Below are 19,433 nucleotides of genomic sequence, written 5' to 3'. Positions count from 1 at the left end.
TCTACCCATTAATCTTGATACCCAATGATGAACGAAGAGGAATATGGATTCTCCCTGAAATATTCTACTGGTGCAACTCAAGGTTCTCCACTGGGCCTCCATCTTCACATTCTCCAAAATTCATGTTTCTCTTGTCAGAATGTTACCATGTCTATGGGGATCTGTGCAATGTGTAACGTAACGCACCGTATTCACATACAACTTCCTTCCCTGTCTGAATTTCATACTCTTGTGTCCATTGGCTCCATTCTTTCCCAGCAGTGAATTTTGTCAGCTGGCTGTAGGATTTACAACTATGATCTTGTATTTCAGTATGATATAGTAAGATTTTTGAGTCTAAAATATTGTCAGAATTCAAGAGGAAATGCTGATTTATCAAAACAGAAATGGAAGGTGCATCCCATTTTTTGAGAATTTCCCAGGTCCCACTAAAATATATGTACATTTAATGCATTAGAACAACTTCATAATTATTGTAGGATACAGCATATTTCACTATAGCCTTTTACATACTTTAAGTTTAGTTAAATGTTTTCTTGCCTCATCAGAAGCACAAGCATTTGGCTAACAATTACAGTACTAAATCCGTCCACTGACATGACTGTTGCTTACTATTTCCCTCTACTGTGTGTTAAATATTCATAAGGACTTTTCTTCTAGCTTTCAAAAGAGAGAAAATTAGTAAGAACAGGTATTATCAAGAAGCAAACCTGGGCTTCAGGATCCTTTTTTTAATTTGCTGCCCTAAACCATGCAAATCTAGAAAAATACTGTTGTTCATATTGATCTTAAAAAGGAAACCTGATCTAGTGCAAACCATTTCCGCAGAACCTCACTTGCTCTTGTACAGTTATTTATTCAGGTGTTTGATGGAAATGCAAATAATGAAGCCTCCTTTCTGCCACCCATAAAACCTTATTCCACAGTTGGCAACTCTCCATCTACAGCAAACTTATTAAAAAATAAATAAATCTCTTCACAAACACACAAGTGCTAGATAGGGTTTCAACACACAGGCATGAGTGCTCCTCATGCAAAAACTTCCTCAGCTTCAGCAGGGGCATGATCAAGCCCTTGTGCAATTCAGGTTATAGTAACAATATTGATGTCATCTCTTGTGAACACTCACCATTTATTTCTCTAACAACAGTGCTAATTGCAAAATCTCAATGCAAAATAGTCTATCACCTGCAGCTGAAGGTCACAATTAAAGAAGTTCATTGAAAACATTGAGTTAAAATATGGTTCATAGGTTATAAAATAAATATACTGCATAAATTCTTTCCTAAAATATATATTATAAAGCCTCCCCTCACACTCCTGAGCAAATCAAGTATTTTTCATCTGATTAACCACAACAGGTGCTCTCTTTGGTGGCAGAAAGAAAAATTTTCATTTACCATCTAAAAGATTTTTTTTCTCAAAAGTAATATAACCCTAGCCAATACTTTAGTAATATAAGATGAGAGATGATTGCTTTTGATACTAAAAGATATAAATCAAGCTTTAGAATATTCAGCTCATAAAAAATTTTTCAACTTGGAATTAAAAAGGCCAAGACTATTTTTAGTAATTGTTTAAAAACTGATTTCATGACTTTTCAAAAAATAATTTTTTGAAGAAAATGTATACAGTGATTGAAAGCATTAATTTAAATTAAAATCAAAACGCAACCCAAAAAAGTTTTACTATTTCCAGTCAACCTCATGTTGTCTTAACCTGCAGAACTGCCCTTCAGTAAAACTCACAGATACGCCATCAAATGGCATATACATGCAACCAGGACTTGGTATTACAAAAATGCATTAGAATGGGAAGATGCATCCATTGGAAAACAATTTCTTCCTCTTGGAAACAACCTGGTAGCATATGATGTTGGGGTACAGAATATTAACGTTTTGGACACTTCAGAGTGAAGGGGAACTAGATCCATCAATCCTATGTGAGCATTTGCCACTTGGCTATTAAACAGAAGACAGACACCAGCAAATGGTTTCATTTCTTTCTTTGAAAAAAAAAACCAGGAATAAGACCCACCCCACTTGTGAAGATATGGCTGCTGAAAATCTGTGCTCTTATAAGGGGCAAACATACCAAGCTTAAGGTATTTCAACAGCCAGGAAAGGAAGATCGTTCCTTATATGATTTATTACATAAAACTGAAAACAAAAATACTTTAAAATTTTGGATTGATTTATCCATAAAGTAGCATAACATCGAGAAAACAGCCATCACACAAAAATCATTGTGGTTTCTTCCCTTAATTGTTTATCTCCCAAACTGAGACTGTACTTGGTTTGTAACTAACTGCAGTGGATGGCATGGATGCAAAATAATTTCACAGTGAAAACAAGAAAATCAGGTTTCCTACAGCATAAAATAATGAACACAGGACTGGAAGATGTTGCTTAAATTACTAATTTTGGTCCCTTGTAATTACAAGCAACTAAGTTGTCTGTGTTAATTCAAATAAATACTTGACCAGAATGTGTACTCGCCACCACCCTATAATAAACTTGTGGTCATCAGTAAAGGGCTAAAAGTCACAACTGTAATGTCACAAAAAGAGACATCAAAGACATCCACTACTGTTCAAGGCTATCACACCGACTCTGTAGTACAGAACTCCCCAATAATCTTAGGAAATAAGTTCATGGCCTGTGCTACAGAGGAAGGCAGATAAAGCTCACACTTCATAATTGGCTAGCTAAGGTGTTGCTTGCAATGACTAAGTAGGATTATTCCTATACTAGAATTTCCTGCTCTGCCAACGTGCACCTAAGTGCATAATAAACTACATCTTGAATGCTATATGCTTTATTATATAAACACGTCTTTCAGATGGCAGGAACGTAAAGTCCTATTATTCCTGAACAGAGATGATACTATCTTACCCTATTTATGCTAGAAACAACACAATTTCTATTACGACTTGGAGAAGTATTATCTTTTTCCCTTTAACAGAGATCTTCCCATGTGATTGGGCACAGCAGTGTCATTGCCTGAATTACTGTTGCTCTGCAGAGCAAAAAATATGTTTCTGGAAAAGAAATGATAGCAACAGAAGTGTTCTGCTTTAATTTTGACATGTAACTTCAGGTAAAGCGCCAAGAAACCACCTAATGCTCAACTGCAAGGTATGCTATACAAACTAAGCCCAATTGCTTCTGATAAATAAGGAATACGTGATGGTGAGTAGAGCATAGCTTTTTTCCTTGACAACTTTCCTGAATAGTGATGTAAGAAAACTGTTTTCCAACAGATTTTGTGCAGTTTAGCAGCCACAGGATAAAAACAGCCTTATGATGCCTCCCTAACGTTCTCTTTGAATGGGATTTCCAGTTGCAGTCATTCTGGAACATTGATTTACTCAATGATGCATAACATATCCTTACTATAACTGGGGGCTATTCTACTTTGATCAGTAGTTTTTGTACTGAGAAGAGGACTTATTTTCTTGGGCTAACAATCATAGATATGTTTTCATGCCATGATATTCCTTCATATGACAGATTCTCTGATGGAACGTCACCATGTGCAACCTGACATCAAAGCATCTTCATATCCCACCTCCTCTTCTTGATGCATTTAATGCTCCTTGTATTAGTGTCAAAATCACGCAGGGTCCTTAGGTACTGTGCCTGTTATAAAAGTGCCTAGAATCCCTGTACAGTCTCAAGGCACCTGTGACAGACCTGCCCAGCTTGACTTATGTTCTTATGTCTCTCCCACCTTAGCAGATATCATGCTCAACTTCTGAGTGGGCAGGCCTTTTATTTCAGCAAAAGAGTTTCATATTTAAAGACTCATGTTCTGTCACACTTACAGACTCTGGAGCTTTGATGAAGACTTTGGATTTCCCAAGCTGGTATTGGTCAGGATCCATGTTGACTGACTGAAGCAGGTGGAGAACTCCTTGTTTCTCTTCTCCTTTCCAGGAAGGCCAGGTTGCTTTGGTCAGAATGGCATACCTTAACCACCAAGGAGAAGAGATTAAAACCTGACATCAAACGGCAGCAACAGAATACCACTGACTCTTAGTCAGTATTACCCTGGGGGGAGGGTTGACAATTTCGGCAGGACTTACAGAAGCTTGGAGTGTGGGAAGATGCACAGTATTAAGATGTTACTTGCTTAGCAAGACCAAACAACTGCAATGAGAAGGGCAACAGTGTCCAGGAGTCTCCCATTTCCAGATGCTAAGTTACTATTTGGTAACTGCAGTAGTTAATTACAGAAGGTTCTGCTGTGATCTCCTTAAGTCCAGGGCAAGGTTATTTACTCGCAATGACTTACGGTCCAGATTTAAGTACCTACACCCTTTGGTATTCTAGATTCATTCCCAAGCACTTGGCCAATTTCCCACTGAAGCCTTCTCTGTCTTATTCTTACAAAGGCCTTTTGTGTTTCTAAGCAAGTGGCCAGCTCATGCTCCTAACCCACCTGTTCAACAGCTGGTCTGCATTTAGCAAGGAGCCATTCTTGGCTTTATCCCAGAAAGCCTTTGGCTTGGCCCCCGGTACAAGAGGGAAGATATAGTGATGTTGGTGCTACCTGGAGGGAACACTGGTAACTGACCACACAAAGGGCTAGGGAATGAGGCAGGGAAGTGCTATAATACCATGCCTTTGATAGGAAGAGGTGAGTAGTCTTTCTGTCTCATGGTATTCTCTTTAAGACTTGAAAATGAAGTGGATGTCAGGTTGCATCTGTCCACTTTTTCAGGCTTAACTTGGGCTTTTGGAACTGCCAGGCTGCAGTTGCAAAGCTGCCTTGTTCCACTGCCCACCAAGGAGCAATGATGAGCTTTAGCTGCCTCAGCATGTCTATGGATAAATAACTTCTCTAGCAGCAGCTACTTAGACTCCTTTGACAATACGCCTGGAGAACAGCTAAATATGTTGTGACAAATTTCTCCCCCAAATCTTTTATGTTCTTTACTCTTGACAATTTTTTTTAATGACTTAAGCATACTTGAGTTATATAAACTAAATCATGCTTATTAGTAAAACTATTCAACTAAAGAAAAAAAGTGATAAAGTATGGAGTTCAGTTTGTTGTAATTCCCAAGTTCTTGTTTCTTAAGAAGATTTAGGCAGCTCCTAATAAAATGTTCTCAAAAATCACACAAGGAATTGTTAGAAAATTCATTAAGGGAATGTTCATTACTCATTCTTGTCATATCTAAAATGTTATCCAGCCAGGAAGCAGAAACAGTGTCATGCAACTTAAATAACAACACAATGCAAAGAAAAATAGCAAAGAGTTAAAAAGGAAGGTATCACAAAAACCAAACACCTCTGAATAGCAAGTATATGAAAAGAGAAAGCTAACATGAATAATTCAGTAGGATTCAAAAAGGTCTAACATCATAACATGATGTTATCATGTTCAAATCTATTATTAGTTAACAAATGCTCAGGTACTATGCATGATGGTGTAACAAAGTAGCTCTTATACTATCTTAAATACAGAAGTATATTATACATAATCTATGTTTACAGACAATGTGTACACTTATATATTTATGTAATTTATCAGTATTATGGGATAAATAGATGCAACCTAGTAAGAAGTTGTAAGTTAAAGTAAATCCCAGCTTATTTAATTAACAGCCTCTTTTGCAGGTTCATCACGTACCGCCAACAGTATAGTTGTATAGGTGGGTCTAAGCAAGTCTGAATTTAAAGGAGCTGATGTTAATAAAGGCATTTGAAACTGCTACCTTCCACACAACAGCATTTGACACTACATTTCAGCATGTTACAAATTCTTTCCTACATCTTCTGAGCTGTAAAGGAGGGCACAGGGAAAAACATGACTTAAGACCTTTTAATATAAGTAAAGCTCTCGGGTACAAAATAAGAATACATTTGAAATTCTCCCTTTTCATAAACTCAAATTAACTTCATATATTTTACTGATGTGACAAGTCTACAGGGCAGAAGAAACAGATTATTCTGTAACATGCACCAATTAAGCATTTCACCGTTTTATAACGGTTCCAAACTGCTGTTTAGAAATAGCACTTTCCTCTAATGTACTTGTGCATGCTTCCCATTAAACTGGTCATGTCAATATCCACGTATCTAGATTTTTCAAGCTTGTGTAATTTGATCTTACAGAGGATTTCGGCACAAGTACTAAGCGTCTTCTTAAAATGCTTCTGAAACGATTTCAAATCATGACTGCCCCCCCCCCAAATTATCTATTATAAATTCACAGTAAACGGTTAGGTCCTATGTATAAATATGGGGGTATGGAGTTCAGCTTTCAGATTGGTTATGCGTTGAAACACATAGGCCTTTTCAGTGACTGTGGCTTTTTGCATGCAAATGTAAATTTTGTACATAAAAGTCTATTCAGTCCAGAAATCTCCACTTATATGGAGCTGCCAAGGAACACCCAATGAAAACAAATGTACAAGCATGCATTTCCTGTCCATCCCATGCCTCAGCCCACTTTTACTCACACTGACTCAGGGTGTCAGAACAGAGCTTGTTCTGGATGCTAGGGAACTGTGAATGGAAAGGTTGCAGGAAGAGTTTTACTCATAACAAAATGTTAAATTTAACAAGACTAATTTGAAACAAACGGATGAATTCCATAAAGAATGGTTTCACTTGCCTGTGGATCTCTACATATAAAATGAAGTATAGAAATCTATTCACCTTCCAGAAGTACCATGTAGCTTTCCTTTGTGCAGGCCTCTCGGGCAGATTTCTAGACCTGCACAGCCCTCACAGTCAGTGTTTAACAACCGTGGAGGCTAGATTTAATACACATTATTAATCTGTTATTCTGTCTCAGCAACAGTCTGTGTTAAGTAATGCAACCCGAAGCATATTCATGTTTATATGTCTGGGCTTGAAGATCGTGAAGAAAAAGGGATTTAAAATTGTTCCATAATGAAAATTGAGTCCATACTTTAAGATATTTTAGGTCTGTCTATTACTAGATTATTAGAACATTCTCCGTATTATCATGAAGTATAATAATTGGCTTTATTCTGTGATGTCTGATTAATTATACTCCATTCCTTGCAACAACTGATTGGGTTTTTTGTTTTATATTCTCAAATGTAACACAAAGACTTCCAACAAAAGCTCATTTGTCATGTAACGCCCCAGTTTGGGCATTTATTAGCTGTATGTCTCAATTTTCTAAAAAACAGAAGCTGAATGTTGTATAAATCTTGAAATTGCTCTTATTTAAGAGGATTTCATTAGTAGTGGAGGTAGTTAATCATCTTAACAGCTGGTCCTAAGACACTGAAAAAAGGATTGGTCTTGCAGAGCTCTGACTTGCTTTCATTCAGTGAGCAGCTGCAGTAGTTTGAGTTGTAACCATTCCCAGCTGTTTGAACACCAATGGAAGGATATAATGAGCAATTTAAGCTAAGGTTACTCTTTACACTTGAATGGCAGGCATGTATTTCTTTACCTATCTTCTGTCATTGGGAAAGAAGAGTTGGAGAGCTAGAGCAGTAACATTTTAAACAAAGGCTAGCAGCTAGACACTCAGATTCCAGGCTCTGCAGCTCATAACTCTAAGTTCCCTTAACTCTTTTTAACTTTGAGGAACACTCTCATAGCACTACAAAAAGAACTGAGGTCTTAGGCAAGTTTACAGAAAAATGAAAAGACTTTCAAAGACACAAAGCCAGTCTTTAAGACACTTTCAAATCTCTGTGTAACCTACATCGGGAGCAAGGTAAATGGGGAAAAAGGAAAGCGTAAGTGGGAAATGAGAAGCTTTCAAAACTTGCAACTTCCTGTTCTCATCATGTAAACAACTGTGCTGTAATACTTCAAAATGAGTATTACCCTACCTCTGCAAAAACTTCTTGAAAACCCGCCTGTAGGCATAGCCAGCTCTTCTTACTCGAATATTTTCTTTCAGACCTAAGTATTCCACTTGATGTTTTACCCTGTGGACAAAAACAATGCAAGATTTACAATCCATTTTATTTCAGCATATTTGTGGATTGAGGTATTCTTAAAAGTCCATATCATGTTTAAAGACTATTGACTTCTAAAATTCATGCACAGGTATATGAATCTATTCTTGCACATACTCTTGCACACACCATGCGCACTGCATGGCAGGAAGAATATTCAAGGCAGGTAGACTACATTACTGAAATACATGTAGCACGTTTACCTTAGCATTTTTTCCGAGTTTAACTTCCCATCTCCTAGCTAACTTATGTATAAATTTCTTAACTAATATTATTACCCATAAAAGGCCAAGTAACTATTACCTATACAACTACATAGCTGGTATCCAAGGGAGTGGGAAATTGTGTTCTTTTATTGTAGGTTTCACTTATGTTTTACATAGCTCAAACATCAACAGTAGCACACAGTAGCTCTTTTTTGGTTGTTCTGGAGACAGGACCAAATCTGATGGCTGGAGAAAGCCCCAGATGCCACACTTTCATTACACAAAGAATCAGAAAGAAGAAAGCCAGGCCAGTATATTAACGAAAAGCTAGCATTCCTCCTAATTTTACCATGCTGCAAAGGAAGGATTTGAGGATAGGCACAAGACTGGCTGAAGCATGCCTGGTAAGCTTGTTCATGGCATACTTTAATTACAAACAAAAACTGAGCTGGTACCAGTCCCACAGAAAGTGTTAATGGCTGCGGAGGGACTCTGCTGCACATGTGAACTGAAACATCATTATCCCAACACCATTACAGTTCCCTTATGCAAAACACGTTCATTTAGGTTCTAAGCAGGGAACAAATATGCCCCCGTGAATCTCAAAGAAGAGAAACAGCAAAAGGAAAAAAGCTTCCTTTTGGCACCTTTTCTTCTTTCTGAAGCTCTGGTACATTACTTTATGTTCCTTCTTACACTTCCTGCTAGTCTACTATTTAATGCTTGGAGATTTGATTTGAAGAATTTCAGTTAGCTTCCTTAACAACAATGTATGACACTTGCGGTTTTCCTTTGCATTTCCTTAATTTCCTCGTCTAAGTCATGTGGCTGGAAGAGGCAATGTCAGTTTTTAACTCTGAAATGTGGTGTTCAGGGGCTTCTGTTGCTGTTCTTTTATAGGGCAAATTATAGAAGCTTTAGCTTTCAGTCAGAAATATAAGTGTTGTTAAGATTTTAGTCCTGCAAGTTTAACAAACAGTATATAAAATAGCATTTATTTACATATAATCAAAAAAAGTGAGCCTGTAAGGAGCCATTTAATTTTGTTTTGCTTACTATTTCTCTGATTTTACAAAAGATTTTTCAAATCCTGAAAAACCCTTGGTTAATTCAACGTTATTTTCAAATGTTAAATTTCAATATAAAGTGTATTACCCATTGATGTTTTTTTTCCCTTTTTTGGTTGCGACATTCTTTTCACATGACTCATAGTATAAAGAGAAAAAACTTTTGAAATCCCATGCTACAAATGACAAAAGCCCTTCAGTTATTTCTTATTTTTAAAGAACACTTATAAGAGGTATTTTACTAAATGGTAATACTGCTCTTTGAGCTTATAATAAAGAATACTGCACATTTTAATCTTGCTGTGTTCAAGGAATAAAGTATATTTTGTACCAACTCCAAGAATTCTGGTAGAGTAGAAAGTTGGTGGACAAAAATACATTTTCCTGTTTATAGCTTTCCCTCCTGTTCACATCTGGAATAATGCACTGGAGCAACAGTATTACTCCCATTTTCTTACTGTCCTGCCAGTATTAGTGTCCAGCAACAGAGAATTTGAGACATTTTTCTGTTTTTTCTTTTCTTTCTGAGGAAAGGCACACTGAAAATCTCCCTCCAGGCATCAACCTCAAGCAGGTCAGGGTCTGGGAATTCAGCTAATGCAGCAATTTTGAATACAAGTCCAAGTGGCTGTGCCAGGACCTGAACAAAAACACATTTCAAGAACACCCCAATTTCTGGAATAACTAAGGTATTATAAAAGGTTTAGATATTACACAAGGTCTATGTTTTGGTGCTAAATATTCTGGAATTATTCAACAGCAGTACAAAGCTGGAGTGACATGGCCTCTGCAAGCATGAAGACAGGTTTTGTGGAGGTTTTTTTTCCTTTTTCAGTAACATTTTCACCATCTAGCAACTTGCTATTATTAAGCAGATTAGATATACTACTCCCATCACATTGACTACGGCAGCATGTGTATGATACAGCATTATGTGATCACAGAAGAAAACAAAAAACCCCTAAACCAACATTCAGCAAAGTATCATAAACTAAACTCAGTTATGTTCTGCATTTCCCTCAACACAGAGCTTTCTCACAGTAAAATCAGGAAGCAACAAAATTAAACTTAAGTTTGAGTTGTCATATGCATATAAATTTCTCTTCCCCAGACATGTCCCTAACTGCTATAGCATATGTATCATGTGAGGTCCTAGTATAATATATGGGAAATCAGAGTTTGAAATGGGAGAGAATGTTAGGATTTTTAAACAGGGATAGTAAAAATACATATTTTTTTATATTTTTTTTTTATAAGAATTACTTCCATTATAAGAACTACTTCCATTTGTGTCTGAGTTTGATAGTATACAATCCTTTGTATTTCACTTGTTATCAGCAGCTGCTGCATTTGCCAAATATCATCCTCATTATGGGAAAACAAGAAGAAATCTTGCCCATTTTTGCTCCAAAAGGGGTTTCCTGAAAGCTGGCCTTTTCTCAGGACTAGGTTTTTGTTTGTTTGTTTCATTGGTTTCCTAGCAACACCTTCCACAATAATAGGCCTGTTTTCCAGTATGTAAATGATTGATTTTAAAAGCCCCTCAACTTATAGTTAAAAGTTTTAGACATACTTTTTCCAGGACCACTTACTTTCCTCCTTTGGTCCCCAGAGTCAGTGGAAAATTAAGTGCTGGATAGCAGGATTTTCAGGGGTGGAAAAGCTAGGGAAAAAGGGTCTACATTTACTGCCAAGACCTAAATGACACTTTCAAATGCAGTCCCAATTGTGGCTTCTGTAAGTGCTCGACATCTGCATGCAATTGTGCTAGTCTGCATGCCAAATGGCAGGAAGTGAATTCTGGTGTGTTGCTGATATGGTCAAGAATGCTTTTTATCAGACTTTGCAAGTTGTTTCACTGTGATAAAAATAACCACTTGCTTTATCAGCACTTTTACCAATACCAAAAGTACTTGGTATATAGTAATAAATGTTATCTATATTAGGACCTCACATAGTATACATACCGTACTGATCACCTACCTCAGTGCAAAAAAGAAGAGTATCTTTTTTCAGATAATAGGAAGATGCTATAAAGCATCATATAGTTAAAGATGCCTTAAAACAGATGCGATAAACCAAACTGATGATTTAGACATCTGTTTAATGTCTACAGAACCACCTGATATGATATTCTAGTGACTTCTCTTTTAACTTTCATCAGCCAGCTCTATAAAGTCAAGAAGTAAAAAAGGAAGCTTCTACATTCTTGGCTATAGAGACTTTTTGGTAAGTTTGATACATAAAAGCAGACAGACATCCTGCTGGCTTTTTAGCTACCTAATAGAAGCTGTTTTCAAAGCATAAACCAAAAGTTAGAATTGATGTATAATGCATTTGGTGCGCAAATTCTCCATGGAAAACTGAGTCTTTAATGTACCGATTGTGTTACTGTCATGCAAATGTTGATTATTCATAACCGATATGAGAAAAGCTAAGAACTGCATATACTAACTGCTGATTTAGACCAAGTGACCACAGCTTATCTTCAAGGTTTAGGGGAGGTCATGCCAGATTTAATTTCTGAAGGTTTTAGAGTATCTAGTTCTGTTTGTCTGTAGGCTGTATGATTACAAATTACGAATTTTTGTGGCTTTTTTTTACTATTAGCACTGTTTCTCATCACATACTCTGTTTATCCATACCTGCTCTCCTCCCAGTCTCGAGACTTCTTTGTTTCATTTGGTTTGATGCAGCGGATGTAATGGGGCGTACACTTCATGAGGGTGCCAACAAGGTCATTTGCTTGTTTCTGTAAAATTGAGGGAAAACAATAGGATCTGAGCTGAACAGGGTGAATTCTGTGAGAGAATTCTAAAAATTATCAACCATCTGCTGATGATTCAGTTGACTGGATCCAGTTGACTTTGGTCTTTCTCCAGAACAACCAAAGTGTCTTGGGATAATAGGCACCTCATGAAAAATTTATCAGTAAATAGAAGGCACCATTAATTCCAGCTATGTGATATATTTAAACTATTATATAAGAGTATGGAGTGACAAGGAATGCATTAGGTGAACTTGACTGTCAGGGTGAAATATGAGGAAAGAGGTTAATAAAATATCGATTTCCAAAGTCTGCAGGTGTGTAATCTAAGTGTATATTTTACAACCAGTCTCCAAAAAGATGCTCGCCTTCTAACACTTGCTGCCTTATTCAACGCACATTACGGTCAGTAGAAAGACTTCTGTTGACTTCAGCGGGCGTTGGATCAGGCCCCACTGCATTTCTGCACTATAAAGAGACCAGTTATCTGTAGTTAATTGTAGGACATAAGTGGCTGAGTGAAGGGGCTCATTCATTATGCACATGCAAGTACTATTATCACTACCATTAATTGCTCATTTGGAAAATTCACTGCTGTAGAATGCAGCTGAACAAAACATTTAATGAATAGTGATGCCGGGCAAAACATGATTCTAACAGCTGAAACAATGCATCACTTTGCAAACAAGATACTCCTGATGTCTATCTTTAAAAATGTCTGGACAGTAAAAAACAGCAAAGACTACCTTTTTTTTTTAATTTAGGTATCCCATACACAAACATACACCCGTATATGCACATACTAACATAGCAAAACTAGACATACTTTGATTTTACTGCCTGCAGTGGTAGGACGGCCCTTCTTGTCCACTTGAAGATTTTCAGGAAACAGAGCCTTTATAAAAGGCCTAGGAAAGAATTAATAAAATAGCGTTGGCATAGAAAGACAATTCAATGCAGGATTGTCAAGGAATATGCTGTAAAAGTTGATAATTGAGCAAAGTATAAATAGCTATTTCTATTAAAATAGATTTGGTATAACTCCAGATTAAGATTAGTATTTTCCATGAGCTTCATTCCTCATAGAGATCCCTTGCTATTTTAGCGAGCCTTGGAAGACATGATACCAGACTTCTAGACTCGAAGAAACGCGCACCTCTTAAAAAGTAAGCATCAATTAATTAAAATACATAACAAAAAAAAAAGTTACTTTATATGTTAAAACAGTGCCTGTTCTGAGAGAATGCCAAATCACTGATGGCCTTGTTTGAGGCCAAAACAAATGGCTGTCATTATACCATTTGATTCTGACACTGCAGTACCTTACTTATTCAGATTTGCAGAAAATGAAGGTCAATATAATGCAAGTGATACTGTTCTGCTGCAGTGATGTTTTATTTCCACTTTTATACAAGTGAGTTCACAAGTTGTGAAGTAGAGAAGTCAGGCCCTCTGCATCCATCTGAACTAACACGTTATTCCTAGCTTTAAGCAAGTTTTGCTTACGTACAAATCACTGCTCTGCATGAGTTCAATCAAGTCCATGAAAAGAACATCCCGATTTCTCTCGCAGAATCCATCCATATCATAAGATACCTGGGCCAAGGTGGAAATTGATTGTTTGTGGTAAGTTGAGAACCCAATAATTAAAGAAAATTTAAATTCTGTCCTCATCAATAGCTGTTCTGAACTTTTTGGTTAGTCTGGTATAACTTAAAGATACTACAATGATCACTAAATCCTTGTACATATTAGTTAACTCTTTCACAACAAACATAAAGGAATTTCATCCATATATTTAAATTCAGTGAAAAAGACTGTTACGAAGCCAGTGAATGGAATAGCACAAGTGAATTTAATACTGAATTTTATTGAAGAAAAATTTTTGCATGATAAGGATTTACTGTTATTAACTATAACTGCAGGAAATCATGAATAGTCTGAGAAATATACCCAAAGATAGAACTGTACATTATATTCCCAGTTTTATTGGTATATCATCACCTAAGGATCATTTTTATATCTGAATTCTTTAAATTTACTGCTACTATAACCAACAATTAAGATTATAATTAATAAAAGACTAGGGGCATTTACTTATTACATTTAATATTAAGTTCTGGTTAGCATGTTTGATAGGAGAGATGAGTCTGGGCCTTGCTGCTAAGTAAGGGACATATGTTAGGGCATATTTGTTCTAAACTCCCTACATTGTGAAAAGAGGACACCGTCTCCTGAGATAATCTGGCTATTTAAAATCAAAACAGCCTCTACAGGGCTTCCCCCTTCCTTTCATTACTGTTCTTTTTCTTTATAAATACATTACGCAGAATTCAGTGATGATTTTCCACATTACCTTTCCAGCATAATGATGAATGATAAATCCCTGGTTCCAGCTGTTGAAATGTTCATGAGTCCCAATCTGCATCTGGAGTTTTTGAAGCAGTGTTTGGTCAGCTCCTTCTCCCACTGCATGCATTGTGGCACACACATCATCTAAAATACTCATAATCCCTGGGGGATTCTAATGCATTGGAGAAGAACAACAAAAACAGCAAAAGAAGTGAGGAAAAAAAAATTATTATGCCAATTTTCCCCCCAAACAGAAAATTATCTTTGCTACAAAAACACTAGAGCAAAGTCACAAAAGGAAGAATTCCCCCCCAATCAGTAGAGTTCACAGGAGAGATTAATTTGTCCACAAGCATGCAAATAGTTTAAGGAGAGATGCCACTTCGTGTAATGATAGTGACAGTGGGAAATGATGGGGAAAACAATGATTGCTGTTAAAAAAACCAAAACAAAAACCCCAAAACGCCCGACATTTGTTTTAGTTTTTAATTCCTTCACAAAGCAATCTTCTTTCTCATTCCCCCAAAAAATAAACCCATGTCTGAGGTAAGTATTTAAACTCACATGCTGTAGTTTGACAAACTTAGAGCTAAATATCTAAGATTGTTACAGAAATCCTATCCTCTTTCTAGTTATCCTGATACAGATAGAAGATGGGCAAAATCTGATGTGCATTTAAGCGCAAGTCACTACATTACTTGAAGTACTGTTGAAATTATCTGGCTTACACGAGGACAAAGAACTAGCTGAAAAACAACCTACTTCTGTCCTAAAGGACAACTCAACATTTGTCGTCACCTCAAATCAGAACATAAAGACTTTAAACTGCAGAACATTCTGTGGAACAAAGACACAAAATTTCTTTTATCTACAACACTTCCTAATACTACCTCTTCACTTGTTCCTGCTTAATTTGCGACAGTACCCCAAAGGAAGCTGGTATTGTAGCTTCCCCAAACTGAAATACATCTCCCAGGGACACAGAAAGCCTTATCAGATGTACAGTAGAATAGGTCATGAAGTTCATGATAAATTTAGGTGGATAAAATTCTAATTTCCATCATTATATTTTTTAGTCAGACATCAATCATGCTATCTTATGGTTCTCTTTTTGGTCGATATCTTAGGTAACATATATCCTAGATGACATATCTTAGCGCTCTTATAAGACGTCTTATATAAGATTTATATATAGGCTTAGTATGACTCAGTAACTGAACAACAGTATTTGCATTTTTCCTATGAATGTTCTTGACAGCAAAGCAGTTGCCCAAATATTTTAGAGAAAAATCTTGTTGTTTTTTCCATCTGTTTGTTCTGAATACTTACCACTTTGTTCTCTATAAGGTCACACACTATTTTGTTGTTAAAGTAATCTATTGGTGTCCATCTAATTCCTTCTTGCACGTATTCTTCCTATTAAGTAAAAGGATAGATGTAAATATTCCTTTGCACCATGGATGCAGCACTAGATTTACAATGCACTACATATACACAAGCTCTGCACCACTCACGTTCAGAAAGACTTGTCAAATGTATGATTGGGGGGAGGTGAGATGACCCTAATGATAGTTAAATCCAGCTCTCTACTGCCTAAGAGATGAATCGGAATCCCTGTCTGTTCTCCCCACACATTCTTTTGTCATTCATAGCCCTTGAGTAGTTACTGAGAAGAGCAGGAATATTTCATCAGTGCATTTATTGTCACAGCACTTCGCAAATAGTAACAAAGTGACTTTTACAGTATCTTGACAGTGCACCTAAGCATCCATATCCTAATCTATTTTAAAAATTAAGATTGTCACAGGCTTATCAAGGATCAGACCCCCAAAACAACACATGTAGAAATGCACATGAAATGGAGACACAGCTCTACTTTTTATTTCTGTACGCAATTACTGTAACCATAAAGACATCTACAGACTGACTGGGGAAAAAAATTCATACTAAAATTTGATTAAATTGACTCACTCAGTTGCATATATATGAGTTCAGCTAGACACTTAGCAGGTCATTTGTGTGCTCAACTGCAATGATCAATTACTTTTGTACAAAGGCAATTGTGTATGTGCATTCTTGAAAACATTGTCCTAAAGTTGGTGCCAGGCCTGAGCTCATACTGTACACAATGCTTCTGTCTCAGCTGCATTCTGTCTGCCCTCCCATGCAGAAACTCACATTCATGTAAAGTGAGATTTTGCAGTAAGACTGTGAGCAGAGAACTGCAAATACTTTCAGAAGTATTTTTGCATGTCTCAGTAATCTATTTCATTCATATATATATGGGGGGGGAAGGGTGTGGAGGAAATTGAGAAAAGTATTCCCATTTAACTGTGTGTCATATGTCCAACGAAAGCACAGGGATGGAACCAAGCTGCAGTTTTCCATTTCTGTCAATGAGTCAGAATATGCAGCAAGTCTGGGCAGAATCATATGACTGCATCAGTGCACCGTATGATGGACTCACTTCTGTACCACTGTATTAGAGAATAAATGTCTGTAGCTGATGTGGTTTACAGTTTTAGGGTTAGCCAACCACAAAGGGTTTTTTTTTTTCCTTTGTCTTGCTTAACAAGACAAATTTTATTGTTAACAGATGATGGAACCTCAATTTTTCCACCAATTGAAAAAGCAATAGCTCATTTATGAATTCAAAAATAATAAATGTCTGGTTACCTGTTCTGCCTTCAGTGTCAGTTCAATAAAAATCTGCTGTAGTTTTTCATTAACGAAGTTGATGCAGAACTGTTCAAAACCATTTTTCTATAGAAAAGGAAACAATTTAAAAATTAGTCTCATGCTTTATATACAATAACTCTTAGTTCTTATGCTGGCAATAAGCTTCAAAGAAACACTGTCAATGATGGATTGGTTGCTGACTTTATAGACGTTCTGTGTAATCTCAGATCTTTCTTTTAAGATCAACGACCTAGTTTCTTTGAAGTTTTTTCAATACTTCATGTTTATTAAGTGAGACATTACCAGTGAGAACTCAATGTACAGGAAGCTGGGTTGGTTTTTTTTTTTCTTTTATTCTGGCCACAGGATTTATTTTTTTTCTGTTTTGGATTTTTTCCCCTCTAAATACAAAAAACTCTCCCAGGTCAGATCAGCTCTATCCCTGAGTATTGCATTGTCTTACCTGGAATATTTCAAAGCCATAAATATCAAGGACACCAATGTTATATTCTTCATGGTCCTTCTCCATAGCCTTATTAATAGACTAATAAAACAGAAAGAAAATGTAAAACAAAGTGTAGTTTATATATTTAAAAAATATATTCATATCCTTAAATCTTTATATAAAAATATTTGGTTTCTTCAAAAAGAACATATTTGAATAGAATACAAATATATGTAATACAGTATTTTACTTTCACTTTTTAATAAAGTGTTATTAACAGCTAGGAAATGAACAGAGGATAGTATACTATCCTCTTTTCCAGGTTAGCGAGCCTTTGGATCTACTGTTCGTAAAAATCTTTCCCCTTTGGTGTAACTGGCTCAGTTAAAGAAGAGGAGCCAACAAAAAAAGAACAGCTTTAAGTCTGATATTTGATGCATTTTGCAGATGGTACCATGAATCTTTTCACCTATTTCTGTATTCTCCTACTTTGCAGTGTTAGTGCTGGTACAGGCGCATAGTGAGAATTACAGAGCTGACATGATGAAGGAGACTTCTGAGACAGTAGCAGTGCCACCACGGAGGAGACTTCCGCTTCATCTAGGCAGCATCTATGGCCAAACATAAGGCTTCTGCCCCACCAATCCAGTCCAGGGTCTCATTCTGAACAAGAGAGTACTTTTGCATGGAGAATGGAATTTGACCATTTGCTCAAATGCCACATCGGGATGCTGAAGGGGTTCTTCGCAGGAGAGTGGGGTAAGAGAGCAGGGGGCCATAACCCACTAATTCTGCTCATCTGAAAATGCTCAACTATGTAGGAGAAAGACTCAGAGAAGTATGGATGCTGATAGGAAGGAGATGTCAGAATATCATACGGGACAGTTGTGGCAGGAGACTGAGCAAATACAGTGCTGAAAGCACAGCTCATTTGCTTCAAAGAAAGTGTAGCGTTTGTCATATAATCAGTGCCTTGTATTTGATATCTGTGGTCATGCTCCCACTGCACTCCTCAGTGCTGCTGCTAAGGTTTAGGCAAAGAAACGTGAAAGAAATGATGGACAAGAAAAGCACTGCAAGGAACATTCCTAGTCTACTTGTTTTGGTACTTCAGTAGAATCAAGCAAATAAAACTTACATCCACCAAGTAATCAAAAACACGGGAATGAAGGGCCTTGGCCAGTGCGTCCCTGGTGTAGCAGGCTTGTTCCACATTTAGCGTTACATTAATGGACTCAGATTTGCCTCCCCACTTGCTGTCCATCTGTCTGCTGGTCAGTTTTTCCTTTAGGCGGTCCTGATTAATTCCCAGGAGAAAAGCAGGGAAAGCCAAAACTGCAAGAAAGATGAGGGTTGCTGGATTATGACTTGCAGACTAAACCAGAACAGAACAAAGGAAAAAAAAATTAGCTGTATCTCTAATAACAATCAGCAGTAATAAACCTCATGGGGCATGCAGCTTAAAAAGAAAGAGAGGAGGGATTTATGTCTTTAAAATTTCCCTAAGCTCCCCAATGACATTTTGAACTCTTTACTTACATGGATTTCAATTAAGATAAACAACCATGAAGTAAAATAGTCAGCTATTTCTGTACCTTCAGTCCTTCAAACATGTAATCTGGCTTAAGTCATAGTTTTGAACTATGTGGTTCAAACAAATTACTTGTGGAGGAGATGGAAATAAACATAGAACTCACACATTAAATAAAATTGACACTATTGAAAATTCTTTGTAAAAATATAATAAAGAATATGCTATCTGCTTCCCAATATTCTTTCCCTTTCTTCTTCTAAGTTAGGATTCTGCAAAAAGGTTTCAATTGCCTTGCCATTTATTTGGTTTTGGTTTTTTAATCCCTTATTCTGAAGTACTTTGCAAATTCTCGTTTCCCTTAGAATCATAGAATCATAGAATCATTGAGGTTGGTCTAAGATCATCGAGTCCAACCGTCAACCC

At 36.7% G+C, this 19,433-nt stretch overlaps 1 protein-coding gene across 1 annotated transcript in view; it reads right to left on the bottom strand.

Moving 5' to 3' along the window:
• MYO1E (myosin IE) overlaps positions 1-19,433 on the bottom strand; it is an 80,547-nt gene that overhangs the window by 19,382 nt on the left and 41,732 nt on the right. The window contains 10 exon segments of the mRNA XM_009280442.2: positions 3,827-3,971; positions 7,832-7,930; positions 11,879-11,985; positions 12,827-12,908; positions 13,511-13,596; positions 14,357-14,524; positions 15,682-15,768; positions 17,029-17,115; positions 17,495-17,575; positions 18,615-18,811. Of these exon segments, the coding sequence (XP_009278717.1) occupies positions 3,827-3,971; positions 7,832-7,930; positions 11,879-11,985; positions 12,827-12,908; positions 13,511-13,596; positions 14,357-14,524; positions 15,682-15,768; positions 17,029-17,115; positions 17,495-17,575; positions 18,615-18,811 (1,139 nt within the window).

This window comes from Aptenodytes forsteri, unplaced genomic scaffold, assembly GCF_000699145.1.
Source record: "Aptenodytes forsteri isolate BGI_AS27 unplaced genomic scaffold, ASM69914v1 Scaffold83, whole genome shotgun sequence".
Lineage (NCBI taxonomy): Eukaryota > Metazoa > Chordata > Aves > Sphenisciformes > Spheniscidae > Aptenodytes > Aptenodytes forsteri.
Note: the sequence above shows the minus strand (reverse complement) of the source record. Positions and strands in the feature narration are given on the sequence as shown.